Genomic DNA, 18,849 nt, shown 5'->3' on the forward strand with positions numbered 1-18,849 from the left:
CACATCTGAACAGGTCACAACCAGGCTAGGCAGCCTATGTGGAGGAGTCCCACTGAGCTGCACAGCAGTGCATATGAGCAGGAAGGAAGGCGCTGGCAAGTGCTGCACGGCCTCTGATAGGCTAGGTGGACTGCAGGCTCCCCCCATTAAAACAGGAACGCAGTGCGCATGCGCACGCAGCAGACCAGCATCCTGCTAACATCTCTTACCCAGCTCAACTAGGCCGCCCGCAGCGCACGCGCAGATCTTTAGAACGCGCGAAGCCGGGCGCATGCGCGGTTGAGGCGCGCGCTCGCCGCCGCCTCGCGCCCCACCGTTTGAAACCGCAACGTCTCCCCCAAGCTAAAGCTACTCCAACGGTCACAACGGCCCCCACCTCGGGGTCAGCGCAACGAACCTGACTATCCTTGGAAGAGAACGAAATGACGGTGCAATGGCGATGACGCGGTGAGCCACGTGACGCGCTTCGGGCGCTGACGCAGTGACGACAGGCGTTGTTTGCCTTGCGGGCGGGGCTTAAGCGGCGCGTGACAATTGACGCCTTTGGTGACTTTGCGCGTGCGCAGTAAGGCGCGGTGGAGTTGCTGCTGGGGGAGTAGGTGATATGGCGGCGCCCGCTCTGCCCTTGCGAGCGGCGCTGCGGGCGGGTTTCCTTGTGAGGCGGGGCGCAGCGGCTTCCTTCTCCGCCGGCCGCGCACGCGGGAGAAGCTATGGCGTAGAGACCTCCGCCACTGGCGAGAAAGTGACGCACACGGGGCAGGTCAGACCAGAGCCCTCCAGCCAAGCCCCCGGGCTGGGGGGCGGGGAGTCCTGTGCAGGTCTAGTCAGAAGTAGGTCCCTTTGTAGTCAATGGGGCTTACTCCCAGGGAAGTGGGGATAGGATCGTAACCTGAAGCTGGAATCCTCTCCACACTTACCTGGGAGTAAGCCCCATTGACACTTATTTCTGAGTAGACATGCATAGGATTGGGCTCTGACATCTTTGGGGGTTTGCCTTTGTCGCTTTGTGAAGCCTTCCAGGGGAACACCACTGATCAGACCAGGCTTGTTTCCAGCAGTGGTCAGTCAGGTGCCCCAGGAAGGGTCAATGTGGATAGCTTTCTTTTCCTGCCTGCTTCCTCCCCCACAACTGGTAGAAGTAGACTGCCTCTCACCATGGAGCTCCATTTAGTCATCATGGCTGTTTATTTGTTTTGCAGTGGACTGATTGCTGGTTTTATTTATTGTGATAACTACACACAAATATTTATACTTATATTTATTTTTTTATATACCGCTTTTCAACAAAAAGTTCATAAAGCTGTCTACAAAGTCAAATAAAACTAAATGGCTCCCTGTCCCAAAAGGGCTCACAATCTAAAGAGATGCAAAAGGACACCAGCAGGCAGCCACTAGAAAAGACACTTTGCTGGGTTGAAGAGGGACAGTTTCTTTCCTCCTGCTAAATATAAGATGGACACCACTTGGAGAAAGTGTCTCTTTCCCAGTTAGCAGGGGATTTACAAATTTTTGTTACTACGCTTTTGATACTTTTCTGCCAGCCCACTCATGATGGGCTACTATTTAAAATATAAAGGCAAAACAAACAAACCACAACCCAAAATGATGAAATGGCTGAATCCGCTCAGGCTGTTGGTGCATTTCCCAAGAGCTCCTTGTTTTTCTTGATTCTTTTTAAAAAAATTAAAGTCTCATTCTTTTTGGAAAAAGTGGATTTATGGAAAATTCCAGCAGCAACAGAGCGTTTTGTGCCACCTTAAAGATGAGCATTTGTGAACTATGGTTTACAGTGTTAGATGCACAAGTGTTATTTTTTCATTGTTTTTTGTGTGCATGCATACACACAAACAGTTGTAAACAATGAATCTAAATAGGTGTGAAATTATTATATGCACTTTTCAACAGGATATAATATGTTATGCATTTGATGAAGTGTAGTTGACAAAAGCTATGATACAGTAAACATGTCAGTTTTTAAGGAGCCCACAACACTTTGTACTGTAGAGGACTAAGGGCCCAATTCTATCCCATTTTCCAGGGATGGTGCAGCTGTGCCAGTGAGGTGTGAACTGCCTCCTGCGGTGAAGGGATGGTCCCAGAGGCCTCCTCAAGGCATGGGAACACTTGTTCCCTTACCTTGGGGCTGCATTGTGGCTGCACTGATGCTGGAAAGTTGGATAGGATTGGGCCCTAAGGCTGCAATCCTATCCCCACTTACCTGGGAGTAAGCGCCATTGAACAAAATAGGACTTTCTACTGAGAAAACATGTATAGGGTTGTGCTGTAAGACTGCAATCCTATCCACACTCACCTGAGAGTATGTCCCACTGACTATAATGGAACTTCTGAGTATAGATGCATTGGATTGGGCTGTAACATAGTTGTTTCTCTAAAAGTTATACAGAACAGGATTAAGGCAAAATTACATAATGACAGTCAAAGATAAATGTAACTCTCTTCAGTAGGATTTCAGAAGTATTTAAATTTAGTTGGATTGTAACCACAGCAACTATTTTTTTAAAAAATTGTGGGCACATTAGCAGTTAATATATGTTACAGAGTAAATGAAGAATAGCTCTAGAGGCTTATGGCTGCAATCCTATACACGCTTTTCTGGGAGTATGACCTACTGAGTTCAGTGGAACTTACTTCTGAGTAGACATGCATAGAATTATGCTGTAAGGCTTTGATTCTGTGCACATAGTCTTGGGAGTAAGCCCCATTGAACATATTGGGATTCAGAAGTGAGTAGTAGATGCACATGATTGTGGTGTGAGATAACTTGATCTCTTGTGCTTTGCTTCTGGTTTGAGCCTTGCAGCACCCAACACTAGCCACCCTGTTACCTTAAATATCTTTCTGTGCATTGGAGTGGATTTTGAATTTGACAGCTTAGACTGGAAGTAATTTTTCTATTTGTGTATCAACTTTTTCAAAGACTAAAATGTGAAATGTAGACAGGGTTGAAAGATTCTCGCTGTTTGCCTCTGTATCTTAAAAATTGGTGCTAATACATAGTGTTTGGGGGAATTCTTTTTTTCCAGTCTTACTATTTGGAAGTCTTATTTGTGTATCAAGTGCATATACTTAAATCACACTCTTCTTTTTAAAAGATTGATATTTAAAAATTTGTTTTCTAACTTAATGACTTCATCTGTTTTTCTACTAACAATTTGCTGGTAAATGTGTACTGACTCAGTGGTGTAGCTAATGATCATGTAGCCCAGTGCCAAGCTCAAAATGATGCCCTGGAAGTGATGTCACAACTGGAAGTGAAATCACATCCAGCCTTTTAAAGAAGTTAAAATTGAGAGAAAGCTCACCTCCTCCTCCCAGCAGTTCGCCACCCACTTTCTCTTCCGCAACCAGCTAAGGGCCCAATCCTATCCAACTTTCCAGCACTGGTGTAGCTGCAGTCAGTCCCAAGGTAAGGAAACAAATGTTCCCTTACCTTGAGGAGGCCTCTGTGATTGCCTCCCCACCACAGGGTGCAACACATGCCCCATTGGCACAGCAGCACCGGCACTGGAAAATTGGATAGGATTGGCCTTTAGGCATCTATCTGCTACCTAGTGTCAAGTAGGTTTTATAGCCCTTCCCAATGACAAAATCAAACTTAAGTAAATAAAAAGTGTGCTCCGTCTAGAGACATTATGTGCACACTCTAAAAAGTGTGCACATTGTTTAGAGACATTATGCTGGGGTAAAGAGGGACGGTTATTCTCCCCCTGCTAAATAAAAGAGGAGCATCACTTGAAAAAGTGCCTCTTTACGCAGTTACGATTCATGGAAATGAGAACTGTCTCATATTAACACCTTATTGGTTCCATGCTGTATCATAATGATATCTCATTGGCTCTCAGAGCAATCGGTCTCATAGATCAGTTCTGAGTTAAGAAAATCCACTTTTTGTTCCATAAGGCAGTTGTGTTTTCATTTTCTGGTTAATTGGCCATAACTTTTGTTAGAATACAGATATTCCACTGCGGTTTGTTTCATTGCATTCAGCATTAAATTATCTTTCCAATGATATATAACAGGAGTGTCCAAACTTTTTGACAGGAGGGCCACATCATCTCTCTGACACTGTGTAGGGGGGCCAGGAAAAAAAGAACTAATTTATATTTCAAATTTGAATAAACTTACATAAATATATTATAGAACTTATATGAATGAAGGAAGGTCTTGCAATAGCTCAAGGCCTATGAAAGGCCTTTCACAAAGCAAGGCCAGTCTTTCCTTCACTGCTGCTGCAGCATCATAGACGTGAAACAGCAAGCAGTGGAGGGAGCTCTTGGCCTGCAGCTCACACAAGAGGTCAAACAGTCACCCTCACACTGGGAGCAGTTGAGTTGGGCCAGCGTGGGCTCTAGCAAGTCTCCAGAGAGCAGCTCTTTGGGGAGTGGGGGCTCCCCATGGGCCAGTTTGGGAGACTGCAAGGTCGCAAATGGCCCCTGGACCAGGGTTTCAGCACCCCTGATATATAACATGATGGTATTATTCATATATACCAAGGTTTTCACAATTTTGGCCACTAGTGTCAAGCTCAACTTGTTGCCCTACTAAAGCTTGTTACCTAGTGCAACTGCTACCCCTGCACCCTTAGCTATGCCACTGTACTGACTTTAGTGGGGCTTGCTGGTAAATATGCTTAGGATTGCAGCCTTAAGCATACTTTTAGAAATATGAATGCCAAAGAAAAAGATGTGTGTTTGTTTGCTTTTTCCTTTGAGCCAATGTGAGGAAGGAAGTAACTATGAAATACTTGCTCTCTGGATGATTGGTAAATTTGTATAAATCCCTTGATAGGAATGCTCATTTCAGAGATCTTTTTCTAAAACAATTTCTTCTGTTTCTGCATGATAACATCAAGCTACTTTTGGATCTGAATAATAAATGCTCCTTTGTTTATCACAATGTTGATTATTAATATTTTTAACTTTTATTGTTTTTCATTAGCTGCTTGACAAAAAGATATGCTTAGGCACTATAGCTATTTGTAGTGGTATCTCTCAGATTAGGTATACAGTATTTGCATTTGTTTGAATAAGAAGAAAATAGCGTATGCTTTGTAAATATATCAAAAATGCATTTCATGTTTTTAAAATTCTGTAAGTTAAAGTTTTGTATGAAATGCACTTCATTTTCCCCCACCCTGTTATCTCCCCCAGTAACTCAATATAGCTTGAGATGCAAAGTTCCATACAGCTTCCTTGTTTTTCTTTCCTTCTCCACTCATTGAAATCAGAACTACGGATATTTTCCATGTATAATTGTGTATTTCTGTTTTATTTTAGGTTTATGAGGAATATGACTACAGGCAGGTTCGATTTATAGGGCGACAGAAAGAGGTAAAATTCTTATCTGGGGAGCTTTTATTATAATTGGGTGCTTGCAATTTGTGCCATAGTTAATTAACTTTTGAAAAGGTTTTGATAAAAATTCAAAATCTGGTGAGCAAACAGAGAACTTCTTAACCTAGTTGAAGAACTTGGCTTGAAATCAGTTTTGTCCCAGCAAACTCCAATGGAGTTGCCCAATTTAAGTTGTATTCTGGGCTGGAATTTTTTGTAAGATAAGGAAGTGAGTTCAATCCAGGCCGACATTGTCATTGATAGAAAGATGCCTTTATGCTTACAGCCTGATAATGGGTATCTTGTAGCTTCTATACTTGGGTCTAACTTAAACTTGATAGTGAGTATATAAGAAACAGGCACTTGTGTGGCATTAACCAAGTTGGTGCATTGTTTAAACATGTTTACTTCATCTGTGCATGTGATGACAGCATGCTAGAGGTCCAAAGTTCAGGCAGATTTTACGTATTGATGTTAATACTGCATATCTAGCAGCTGTGGGTCTAATTACTGTGTGAAGTCAACCACATGGAATACTGCATAGGCAAATTTTCATGCAACTCACTATAATATTTAAATTATTTTTAAAGCCCATTCCTATTCCTTGCCAGCCCATAGCATGCAGTGCCACTGTTGAGGCCTGCACTGTATGCTATAGTTTGGGTGTGTGTGTGTGTTAAAAAAATTTTCTTACTTGCCTCCCCATAGGTTGCCTGACCTCCAACAGATCTCCTGTTTAACTGATGTAAATCAGAGGAGAGTCAGGAGGTGTGTGCAGCCGGGAACAGGGGGATAAGATCTTGGTATGCATAACTGCTGCTGAGATCCTCCCCTTCTGCTCCTGAACCGCCCCCTGCCTGACCTTCTGCAAACCACCCCTGCTGCCACTATACCTGCTCTGGCAAGGGCTTCCAGGAGCCACTGTCACATACAAAGGACCTCTGACAGTTTTGTGCCAGCAGCTCTGAAGTGCATGGTGGCAGTACAGTTTTTTTTGCTGCTAGGGTGGGACTTACAGAGGTGGTTTGCAAGATCTGCTTCTGTAAACCCTAGATAGAATTGGAGCCTCAGACTGCAATCTTATACACAGCTACCTGGGAGTAAGTCCCATTGAACTCAATGGAGCTTACTTCTGAGTAAACTTGTTTAGGATTGCACTGAGTGTGCTTGTGCTGTGTGTCTGTTCAAACAAGAGAATGACCATGGACAAATGAATAGATTTTATTTTTCTATTACCTACAGTCTCTCAGTTAACTGGGAATATATGGGCTGAACCCCAATATAGTCAATAGATGTCAGTGGTACTGACGGTTTGAATCCAAGTAGATAGATGGATAGATACTTTATTAACGGTCATCCGACCAGCTAATCACAAAACAACACAACAAAATACACAAAATTTAAAACCAACATCCCTTTACACATATATAAAATCATAAAATCATCAATTTGTACTCTCAATTTTCTTTCTTATCAACTGTGCAGCATGGCAGAAACGGGCCACCCTGAGCGATATATCAGGATTTACATCGGATAGCAGAAAAGCAAGCTGCTCCTCCACCTGCATCCCCGTTACAGCACCAGAGATCGGGGAAATAAATTTCGTTCGCAAATTATCATAATTTGGACATTGCAGAATAATGTGGGCAGTTGTCTCCACCACATTATTATGGCAGGGGCACAGTCTCTCTGAATAAGGACGCCTTGCGTAACGTCCCAAAAGAACTACTGATAGGAGTGCATTGCACCTGGCTTTAGTAAAAGCAATCCTGAATTTTGGAATAACGATGTTATAAAAATATCTGGCAGGAGAAAGCATAAGAGCTTGATCCCCAAGAAAAACATATGTAGAAAGTCTGGCTCTCGCAGATCTCGTTTCAAGATCCACCAACCTCTGACGCAAAATTTCTTTTGCGTCTCCCGGGCTCATCATTGTTAAAGACTCAGGGGAAAGATTGCAAAAATTAAAGTAGTCCAGGCACTCTTTTCCCAGGAGCCTATAAAGGGATCCAAAAAGATCAAATGAGTAAAATTACCCTGTCTCGAGAGAATCTTCAAAAAATAATGCAAGGCATTTAGCCACATCGACATTGAATCCAAGTATTTAGCTTCATTGTGGGGTGAACTAATAAACTCACTGTTCAAGAATGTGTTTATATTGTAGTAGTCTTACAAGAAATCATATACTAAGATATTTCTAAAATCCAATTTCCAGCCTCCATAATTACTGTTCAGGTTACTTTGAATTCATAACTGTTCACACTAAAGGCTTTCTGTGCCTGACTTTGCTGAAACTGATTTTACAGAATTTTCACTTGGAAGGCTTTGTCCCTTTAAAATGTAGTATGTGTAGAGTAGCTTGCAGGCCTGTTGCTAGTCAATAGGGGTTTTAGCTCTTCTGTCTGCCTGTTTTGCTAATTGTTCACCCTGATGTTAGTTACTGCAGTGATAAACCAATTTTATTCCAGTTGAGTGAAATGCAGCAGGGATGCAGAGCTTGAAATGACCACTAAATTTTCATCTTAAGCAGGTGCTGGATTCATTTAAACTTGGCACTTAAATTCCTATTTTTGATCTCTTCTAAAGAGAGTAAATTTGGCAGATTTTGTTCCTGGAGCCTAATTGTTGTCTCGGAGAGTAAACACATAGCACTTGCAGTAGTAGCTTATTCTGCTGCTGATGCTGCAATAGCCTCTGCTGTGGGTTAACTCAGTAATAGTGAGGGCAGGGGAAAAGTGAAGGGTTGAAGGACGCTTTCAGCTTTATAAAGGTTGACTGTCAGAGGCAGAGCCTCTGCCTTGTTTCAGCTACAGAGTTCTGCAATAGCTGTGGTAGCAAAATTCATTGTTTGCCCACTGCAGCTGAAGCAAATGTATACAGCTTGAGATGCAGAGGCACTGAAAACATTTCTGTTACCATTATGACAGGTGAATGAGAACTTTGCAATTGATTTAATTGCTGAGCAACCTGTGAGTGAAGTTGAAACCAGAGTTATATCCTGTGATGGTGGCGGTGGAGCTTTGGGACATCCTAAAGTGTATATCAATTTGGTAATGTAACTTAACCTTCCCTATGCACTTCTGTTCATTTTTGACCCTTGTTATACTCCATGTTCTGTTTTGGGAGAAAAACAAAAAGCAAAAGGTTTGTTAGCGTGCAGACCTGACATCTACCTGTGCAGTCTACCGGTTATATATGCTGGCCTTCCAGAGACTTATTAAATTGCCTACATTTGCTCCTTGTCCGGAACTGGAAAAAGATAGGTAGGTAAGTAGAAACTTATTAGGTCACAATACACACCTGGTGGGCTGCATCTGGTTTTGTGGGTCACAAAAAGCAGAAACAGTTTTGGTGGTGGTGTTAATGATGCTCTCAGTTGTAGAGCCAAGCTTGTATATTTTAAAGGCAGACATATGTCTGTGCACTTAAGATTTGTAGTTTTTTGTTTTCCTGTTTTCACTCCATGGTTCATTCTTCCTATTGTATCAGCAAATATGCATTAATGTAAATATTTATTCTCATTACTTCGCTTTATTATTGCTTGTTAGAGCAATCTACCTGTGATTTCCAATCTTTTATGGAATGTGTTCTTGAGTAGACTGCTTGATTTTAATAGCTTATATCTTGTTAGCTGGCATAGGAGAAGGGAACATTTTACTGATATGAAGTGTTGTCACTTTCTATGGTTAATTGCATTCTTCGTGATGGGTAAAGGGAGGTGGAGGCAAATTGGCAAAAAAGGAAAAAAAAGAAAGAAAAATATGAAGTTGATAGCCAGGATAGTCTGGAAAGATAACGGGCAATTTTTATAGTTGTGTTTGAGTTACATCATTGCATAGGCTCAGTCCTTTTGGTAAATACCATCAAAATAACTCTTCATCTGGAAAATTTTATAATTCAAATAATTTATTTGTTTGTATTTTCATGCAAGAGTGAACTCCCTCCCCCTCTTTTAGTATTTGTAAATTAAAAGTATTCTTCACTGAAAGGAGTTTGTGAGTGTCCAGCTTGACCATTGGATTCTTGTTGAATCTGCCTGCCTGATATTATGAATAAAAAGGAAAGTACTTGTTGATATTCTGAACAAATATACGAGGGTTGCCCAGAAAGTAATGCACCACATTTTTTTTCTTCAACAATTATTTATTGAACACAATGAAACTTACACACAAGAAAGAATGATGTTTCTTCTACACTCCCTGTTTTTCTACGTAATCTCCGTCCAGTTCTATGGCCTTCCTCCAGCGAGACACAAGGGCATGTATGCCCTGTCGGTACCACTCCTTGTTCTGGTCACGAAGCCATTTCTGCACTGTGAGAATCACCTCTTCATCATCCTCAAAATGTCTTCTGCGAATGGCATCCTTTAATGGCCCAAACAAGTGGAAGTCTGAGGGAGCTAGGTCAGGGCTGTAGGGTGGATGGGGTAACACAGTCCAACACTGTTTAGTGATGTGTTCCGAAGTCCTCAAACTTGTGTGAGGCCGAGCGTTATCATGTTGAATCAAACATTCACCTGGGTTGTTATGGCGCCGAAGTCGCTGGAAGCGCCTCTTGAGTTTGGTTAATGTCTTCACATAAGCTTCAGAATGAATGGTGCTGCCTCTTGGCATCACATCAGTGAGTATGACGCCCTCACAGTCCCAAAACACAGTGATCATGACCTTACCGGCGGAAGCAGTTGCTTTGAATTTTTTCTTCTGTGGAGATTGAGGATGACGCCATTCCATCGACTGTCGTTTTGTTTTGGGCTCAAAATGGTGAACCCAGGTTTCATCACCTGTCTCAATCCTGGACAAGAACGCTTCCCCCTCATCTTCAAAACGTTCCAGCAACTCAGAAGAAATGTTTTTTCTGAGAGATTTGTGGTCCACCGTAAGACAGCACGGAACCCATCGTGTACACACTATTGAGTAATCAAGAGCACGGATGATTGCATCCACACTTCCTTTGCTGATTGACAACTTCAGCGCCAACTGCCTAGTCGTTATGCGTCGCGAATGAGCACATCAGCAAGCTGCGTCTTGTCAGGTGTGACAGCCGTGGATGGCCGCCCCGAACGCTGCAAATCTTGGAGCTCTGCTGAACTGCCTTCTAATGGCCTCACCCTCTGTGCCCAGCGACTAACCGTACTTCTGTCGACTGCAGATTCTCCATAAACTGTACACAAACGTTTGTGAATGTTCCAAACAGTTTCTTTCTCCGCAGTAAGAAATTCAATGACGACATGCTGCTTGTAACGTACATCGCTTACATACGCCATTTCGAAACACTGCTGCAGCTACGCTATCTGTCTGAAGAAACCAAAAATTTGTGTGCGCGCTCCTGAAAATTCAAATAATGTATATCAAAAGTTTCACATTTGTACCATTACTGTAGGCTGAGAAAAAAATGTGGTGCATTACTTTCTGGGCGACCTCGTACTATGAAAGCTGTACACGAAAGTCACATTATTGCTTATGCTGCACAAGCCTAGCTATATGTACAGGTGACTGTCACTTTGCGACACTCTGACCAGCAACGGGCTGCATGTGCGATGCCGCCACTGGTCCCTGCGCATGCGCACACGCGCGCACACACACACACACACACACACACACACACACACCTACCTGCAAGCCTCCAAAGCCAAGGGAAACTCAGCTCCCCTCACCTCTGGAGGCTTTTCTGAGCCTCACAGAGGCTCAGAATGCCCGAATCGTGCAAAAGTCATGACTTCTGGTTTCCGAGGAAACCGGAAGTCGCATCTCTCACGCAATTCGGGCGTTCTGAGCTTCCCAGAGGCAGCGCACAGTTGTGTGCCGCCTCTGTAAGGCTTAGAAATGCCTCTGGAGATGAGGGTAGCACAGCTTCCCCTCGTCTTCAGAGGTTTCATATAGTGTCAAACCTCGCTTGGCAACGGGGGTGCTGGTCCGCATCCCTGTAGCTAAGTGGCACACGACTGTGCTAAGAAAGAACCAAGTTTCATTAAGTTCAGTGAAACTTATTCCCTGCTGGGAATATGTTCTATGGCAATCCACTTTTGAATAAACATGGACAAGGTTGAGCTGCTTGTCGACTTTCAGGATAGAATTACACTCTTCATTTGTGAACAGAATTGTTTATTTTACTGAAAAGGCTATTGACATTGGTGGAATGTACCTGTACTTACAGCATTTAGGATAACATTGCACTTGTGTTTTTCCCCCTTTATACAGGACAAAGAAACAAAGACGGGGACATGTGGCTACTGTGGACTTCAATTTAAGCAGATGCACCATCACTGAAACTAATTGTCTTATTGTGTCTTGCACAGCTGTCAGCCTTTCTGTGTTATATTAAATATATATATTTAAAGGCCATTGTAAGTGGTGTGTATATATATTTTTCACCCTTTAAATTTTTTTTTTTTAGCGTGGACTTTCCATTCTGGAACTATGCTGAAGGATACTTGGTCACATGACATTTGCATAATCTTAAACAGTTCCTTGTCAGGATTGTACAGTTAATAATGAAACCGTCTTGGAATTAGCACTACAGAACTATGGTCCTGACGGGGACCTGAAGATCATGTTGTGCTCTGTGTTGCAATCCACTGCATCTAGACACTAAGAGCCCAATTCTATGCCTATCTACTCAGAGGTAAGCACCATTATAGTCAATGGGGCTTACTCTGGTAAGTGTATATAGGATTGCAGCCTAAGGGCCCAATCCTATCCAATTTTCCAGTGCTGATGTAGTTGTACCAGTGGGGTGTGCGCTGCATCCTGTGGTGGAGGAGTGGTCCCTGGGGACTTCTCAAGGTATGGGAACAAGTGTTCCGTTACTATGGGGCTGCATTGTGGCTACACCGGAGCTCGAAAGTTGGATAGGATAGGGCCCTAAGTCCACAAATTCTTGAGCGGCCTGAGAAATTCCTTGTTTTGTCTTTTGAAGTACCTGATCTCTTGAGTGAAAACCCTAAAAAGCTTCTAGGGCGTCAGAATTTCTAGGAATACAGTTCAAAGATTATTACACTAGTAGATGTATTAAACCCAATTTCTATATGTGTGTTAAGCCAATGTTGATTCATTAGTGAGACTTTCTGACAGCAGATAAAGAAAATACATAACCTTCATGCTAAAAGTTGTTGCAAACTGTTATCTTCTATGCTCTACTGCTCTCTGCTTCTTTGAGCTTTAGGGGATTTTAAATATTTTATGGAGTTATATTTTTAGAGTACTTTCCAGCATTCCTAATTAGTTTTCCCTGCCCACCATGATTTAACAGAGATTTTAATCTAATGTTGCAGTACAAGTTCAAAAGGAAAAGGAACATTCCCAAAAACAGCTTCTATTTGAGTTGAACAATTAGCATACATATGTGTCCTGTGCAGTTGTTATGAAACCATGGGGAGTCTCCACGGTTTCACAATGTCTTGGAGCGTGCTGGTGAGCTGTGTTTCATAGCCCTACCTCTTGCTTTTCCCATGGACTGTGTTTGCCTGTTCAGGAGTCTGCAGGGAAGTAACTCATTGGCGCAGTCCCAAATGCTGTGAAGCCATGGTATTAATGGTATCATGGTATAACTAATGTTCAGCTTCTTTCTAGTAGCATCACAGAGGAAAAAGGCCATTGTGTAATGATAAAAAACCATTGATCGTAAGGGAATAGCACCAGAGATACTTCGTGTGTGAGTTTCAGAGGACCAAGTCTTGTAACTCTCAACTAACTCATATTAGTAAGAAGAGTAAATCAGAGTAGGTCCCTCAAGTTCAGATATTAATTACTATATATTGTGTATTCAATCTTTCATTTCCCATCGCAGATGGGTGTGAGGGTTGAGCTGTTTGAATTTCAAAAGGAGTGCTATGCCATAACTTTTCATACCCACTTTCACTGTGATATTTAATAATTTCATAGTTAAAAGTGATATCAGGTGAAGGTATATCTTTTCTTGGAAACTGGTGCAGGGGTTGAGCTGGGATTCAAACTTACAACATAGAATTGTGTCTTGAACATGCTCACTAAATTTCATAAGGAAGTATTATGTTACAAAGAAACACAGAATGCTGAACAGGCAAGTTTAACTCAAGGCTTCACTTTAGTAATTATTCCAGGTGGTTAAAAAACATTAAAAAGGGGCAAGACAGACATCCTTTTTATAGAATCCCCCCACAGAGGAACCTTTCTAGGGAGATTTTAGCTCTTCATGTCTAAACAGACATGCGCACACACATTGCATCCTTGCTCCTGTGGCTATCCTAACTGGCCTTTCAGATTTTATTTCTGTTCCTCAGTATGGGTACTAGTGATAACAAAAGCAAGGAAATTGAGAAATGGTTCAGGCTCAGTCCTACTTCTTAACTTCCCTCTTATTGATAGTGGAGGTCTTTGGGAGTATATTTTTTAAATTCTCCCTTGGACTTTCCTGTTTCATCCAAGTTCTGGACATGAGAAGCAGCTGTGTAAAAGCTTCTCATCTTTTGAGGCACTGGGGAGCAATGACATCTTTGGCCTTGCATTGCACTGATTTCCACAGCCTTAACAATCAAACTTTAGGAGCCTTTTGAATAGTTTTTTTTTCTGAACTGTGATGAGATTCCAGCACTTGGATGAAATTGGGAAAAATATTTGAGAGTGTAACTTAATTTACTGCTTGTTCTCAAACACAATGAATTTTGACAGAAGAATAGGCACCCACAGAAATTCTATTCAGCCTTAAATAAAAGGGGTTCTGATCATGCTAATGATGTGGGCAAAATTTCCATAGCCAACTTGTTTCTGCTTTGTTCAAGGAGTGGTGTTCTGCATCCTGTTATTGCAGTGCTATTCAAACTGGGGCGTTGCGATGCCCCAGTCTGAGGGCCCTGGTCTCTGCCCCCTTAAGGGGCGGGGGCAGCCTAGAGGCGGGGAGGAAGGCAGCAGCGCTCCGCATCCACTTTCCCTGCTGCGGAGAGCTCTGCCAGAAGTCGTGCCAGGCTCCCCGCACCCTGGGGAATCTGCAGGAGGCTTGGGTAAGTGCACCCAAGCCCCTGCAGCCCCCTGAGTGGCGCGATCCTGGGGATCGCGCCGCTGCCTTTCCCCTGCCCCCGCCGCCTCCTCCCCCTGCCCCTGCAAAGACTTACTGGCTCTCACACTCCCCCGGAGAGTTTGAGAACCACTGTGTTATCATTATGGTGAGTTTTCCATATGATTTCCCAAAAAACCAGGTTAGAATTGAAGCACGTTTTCTTTAGTAAACAATTTTAAGGTCATTGTACTATAGCTGAGTTACTGATACAAACCCCAAATTCATGCAGATGAGTTGTGACATAGTCCCATTGTAAGCAATGAAACAAGCCAGTTGTGGAGAAGGTCCAAACTAGATGTGATACCATGTCACTGGTATGTTCACTTTTTAAAAACTCTAAACAGCAGCTATGGAGAGACAGTCCTGACAAAATGCCACACCCACCCCTTATCTGTGAGGGATTAACTGCCATTGGTATTATGATTAACAATTGAGGCACTTTTGTTAGAATTTTGACCTGGATGTAAAGAATGAAAATCTATTCTGAAGTCCTTATTAGTTATATGTCAATGACATGATCAGTGTTATGTCTGATCCTAACTCAAGTTCTAGTGTATCAACAGGACTCTGTTCTGACTACCTTTGAGTCACAGTTGACACAGTGGAAAACCTGTCTGTTGCAGGCTCTCATATTTTCACAGTGCATGGACATTGCATTTTGAATCCTATCTAAATTTGCCTGGAGACTTGACAAATGGTCGGGGGAATGCCTGCATTATTGTTCTGGGGAACCACATCCGTTAGCTTGATTCAGCTTCAATGATCTGAGTTGGTCTTAATGGCGTTGGCCGAGCCTTTAGAGAATATCTTTGCTTCTGGCCATTGAGAGATTTCTTAAGGAAATCTTAGAATGGTAGGGAAACTTGCCTCGTGATAGGTCTCCCGAAGCCTACTTTCCTGACTTGTATGTGTTCTCTCTGTAGGATTTATTGCCCAATCCTCTATGGCTCTTGACAAGTGCAAAATGGCTAGTTCTACCACTGCTACTCTGTCACTGTTTATATCACCTAGAGGGCATCATAGTTCTACAAAGAACTTAATGGCCGGCTGCCACAATTTCAGGCCAGAGCTGATGAACAATAACACTCATGGCTCTGCTTCTAGATGGCTTTGCCTGTCCAGCTGCTTGGAACAAAAAAGAGCTGGAATGTTCTGCTTTTAAAAGTTGTTTTGGCCTTGTATACAGAGAGGGAAGCTGTTGTTCGCTGTCACTGTTGCCAATTTGCTATCCCCTAGGTGTCATTGCTGCATGCCCAGCCTTTTTGAGTGGGTGAGTAATGTTGTGCAAAGAGTGGCTGCTCATCTGATTTCTCTGTCTCATTTCTCCACCACTGCCCCGTTACTGCAACAACGGCACTGGAGGAAGAGACGGGTTGTTGCTAATTTGATGTGCTTCACAGCAAGCAAGAGACCTGGAATACAGTATGAAACAGCTGGGTGGGGCACCCTTGTTGGTTTGCTGCTCAAAGTGGCCATTCAGGACTGGCCCTGGCCAAGGACTGTACACGTGAGAAGGCAGTCCTTAAACTATCCTGGTCCCCGGCCACTGAGGACAACTTTAAAGGTCAACATCAGTACCTTAAATTATACCCAGAAACAGATCAGGAACCACTGCAGCTTTTTAAGGCTGACAAGATGCAATTCACGGTCCGGATCTCGGGCTTGTTTCATTTGGTACTAACTAGTTCCCTAGCTCTCTTCAGAAGTAACCCCACATACTACAGATAACAGTAATAGTAATAATAATAATAATAATAATAATACATGTATTTATATACCGCCTTTCTCAGTCGTCAGATTTCTCCTCAGACTTTATTCAAGGCGGTTTACATGGGCAGGCTGTTCTAAATCCCTGTAGGGATTTTTACGACCAAAGAAAGGTTCTATCTTTCAAGAAACACAACATTTCAGATGGATCTTTCTGATCTGGTATCACATTCTGGCCTCCGATTTCCTCCCACGCAAGCTGACAAGCAGCTCTTTCATATTTCACATAGAGGACAGCCAAGACGCTTCTTCGCTCACACCAAAGCAGGTGGAATAACTCGGCTCAGCTTAATACTTAATAATACTTCTATACCACTTTTCCCCAAGAGTAGTTCACAAAGCTGTTTACATAGGAAAATAAACCAATAGAGAAGATGTTCGCAGAACATATACAAAATGTGGCAAGGTAATGAGTGTCCAGGAGACACTGTACACCAGCTAATGAACACCAGCTAATGAAAAAGTGCTTTGTATGGTCCTTGGTACCATGACTATGTGTGTATCCAAAGATAGTGCCAGATCTAAGAACACTTCCAGGCTACAAATTTGTAGCACTAGCCAACTCCTGGCACCGCTAACTTGTTTACAAGCACTATCTTATCAGGATCAAGATTAGGTTTATTGGCCCTCATCCAGTTCCAGATAGTGGTTGAGCATCTCTGTAGCCTTGCCTGAAATTGAGGAGAGAAAGAGCTGTGCTTATGATGCCTCACTTCATAAGCTCATTTAGCAGTGTCAGCTGGATATTGAAAGGCATGGGGGACAAAATGAAGCATTGTATTGCACCATAGCATAATTTTCCTGGGGTTGGCAATAGTTTCCCAATACCACTTTCTGGAAATAACCTCCGCTGAACCCCACTGCCTCCCTCAACAGTTGCTCCAGAAAGATACCATGAGTGATGATTGTGACAAAAAAGGGAAATCAAGGACCAGGTAACATCTGAATAAGGAAAGATTTGCTTGTAGCCATGCTGGTAGGCCCCAGACCCCAGCTGTATCCAACCTTAATTAGTGCATACCAAGCCTGGGAGGACTGTGGAGGAGGTTGCTTCACAGGGCCCTCTGATATCGTACCAAGTGGGCTCCAAGGCCAACTTGATTTACAACAGGGTTCAGCTGTGAGTGTCTCGGGATGGGAGGGGGGATTCCACCATGAGTAAGGAGGCTTGTGGCACGTTCACCACTAGAATGTTCAGCTGGCACCGAGTTCTGATTGGTGGATGGGTCAGGAGACCTATAAAGGTGGGGGAGGGACGCTTATGCTGGGCTGACTTTGTCTCTGGCTGAGGGGGCCTGAGAGCCTTGACCACCTTGGCAGGAGCGAACCCAACTTGACTGCAGCAAGATGGGCTAGATCGGATTTTGGAATGCTAAGACTTTGGTGAGTGATAGTTAGAGTCAGGAGGTAGTTGTTATTGTTTTATTAGACTGAGTGTCGTATTGTATTTCTGTACTCTTTGCCTAAATTTCTAAATTTTAGACGTATGCAGTGCTGTCTGTATAATCCTGCTTAAAACATTTATTCAATAAATCCTACTTATTACAACTGACTGGATTATTGCGATTGGAAGAGTGCACAGGGACTGGTTTTGGGAGGCAATCCAGTGTGACCGGGGTGGACCCTGGAGACCCTGTATGGGAGCCTACTCCTTTTGTTAAGCTGAGCCCAAGGGGGTGTAAGCTGGAGTACGACTCAAGGGGAGGGTTCCCCAAATTTATCCTGACTATCAGGAGTGGAATCTCTGCGGTTAGGAGCTATTTGGCAATCGGTCTTGGAGAGATCTGCGGGTGCTCAGTGACCATAAGGGTTTATGGCCACTTGATCACCCTGAGGGTAATAAAAAGATTATCTGGCCATAAAGGAGTGTGGTCTGATTTCTTTCACAATGATATCGAAAGGTGCTGAGAAAGCAGAGAGGATTAGGATCATTCTCCCCCATCTTCCTTCCAGCATAGGTCAGTGTCAAATCTGGGTCTGCATCTGGATTCAAACGAAGCCTCATCTAAGAGTACTTAGAGTTGTACAGTACATAGCTTCCTACAGAGTTTCTCTTCTTTGACATAAGGAATGACTTTTGCATGTATACACTGGCATTCTCAAGTCTTCTGCAATACAATACTGAAGGGGCAGGGAGCCGACAAACCAACCCAAGAGTCATGTATTGGCACTGGTGTTGATACTCACTGCACTTGCCTCTCACACATAAATGCATTTATTGATGGATACATGTATATGTGTACACAAACAGAAGCAGAGGTGGAAACATTTTTTTTGAAAAAAAGTAGAAACAAGATAGAGAGACCAGTACACCTCTGGGTGGTTGGGGTGTTTTTATTAGTTCATTGTGGACTGTTCCTTTACCCCACAACTCTTCTTTAGACTAGAGGAAGGAGTGGGGGACCCTCACATCGGTGATGAGCTCACCTCCCACTCAGCACAAGTGCTATAACCTAAGCTGCACAGAAAATGCATGGAGCTTAGAGAGCTAACTTGAGTGGGGAAACGAATGAAGTTGTGATCATATGTAAAAAGCGATATGCCTAATAAACTCTTCAGCAACCTCAGTGCTGGTCGCCAGGTCTGAGTTTTAGGCACCAGTGGCTACCAGACACTTGGCGATTTTTGCATTCCTGCCAATAAGCATGTAGAAATTGGGAACTGAAAAGGTGGGAATATGGAGAAAGAAAGGGATTAA

The 18,849-nt window shown here is 43.1% G+C and overlaps 1 protein-coding gene across 1 annotated transcript; it reads left to right on the forward strand.

Annotated features, from left to right (window-relative positions):
* Positions 1-558: 558 nt before the first annotated feature.
* On the forward strand, positions 559-11,701 carry NDUFS6 (NADH:ubiquinone oxidoreductase subunit S6). Its single transcript, XM_066622860.1, has 4 exons — positions 559-760; positions 5,298-5,351; positions 8,282-8,404; positions 11,552-11,701. Exons 1-4 carry the CDS (start codon positions 605-607, stop codon positions 11,618-11,620), a joined length of 402 nt encoding a protein of 133 aa, XP_066478957.1. The 5' UTR covers positions 559-604; the 3' UTR covers positions 11,621-11,701.
* Positions 11,702-18,849: the final 7,148 nt, after the last annotated feature.

Source organism: Tiliqua scincoides, chromosome 4, assembly GCF_035046505.1.
Source record: "Tiliqua scincoides isolate rTilSci1 chromosome 4, rTilSci1.hap2, whole genome shotgun sequence".
NCBI classification, from domain to species: domain Eukaryota; kingdom Metazoa; phylum Chordata; class Lepidosauria; order Squamata; family Scincidae; genus Tiliqua; species Tiliqua scincoides.

Bases quoted from the DNA above. Each gene is read 5' to 3' on its own strand.
- NDUFS6 (XM_066622860.1), top strand. From the start codon at position 605: ATGGCGGCGCCCGCTCTGCCCTTGCGAGCGGCGCTGCGGGCGGGTTTC. The intron at 761-5,297 runs GTCAGACCAGAG...GTTTTATTTTAG, and splicing joins AAGTGACGCACACGGGGCAG to GTTTATGAGGAATATGACTA. The intron at 5,352-8,281 runs GTAAAATTCTTA...CCATTATGACAG, and splicing joins TTATAGGGCGACAGAAAGAG to GTGAATGAGAACTTTGCAAT.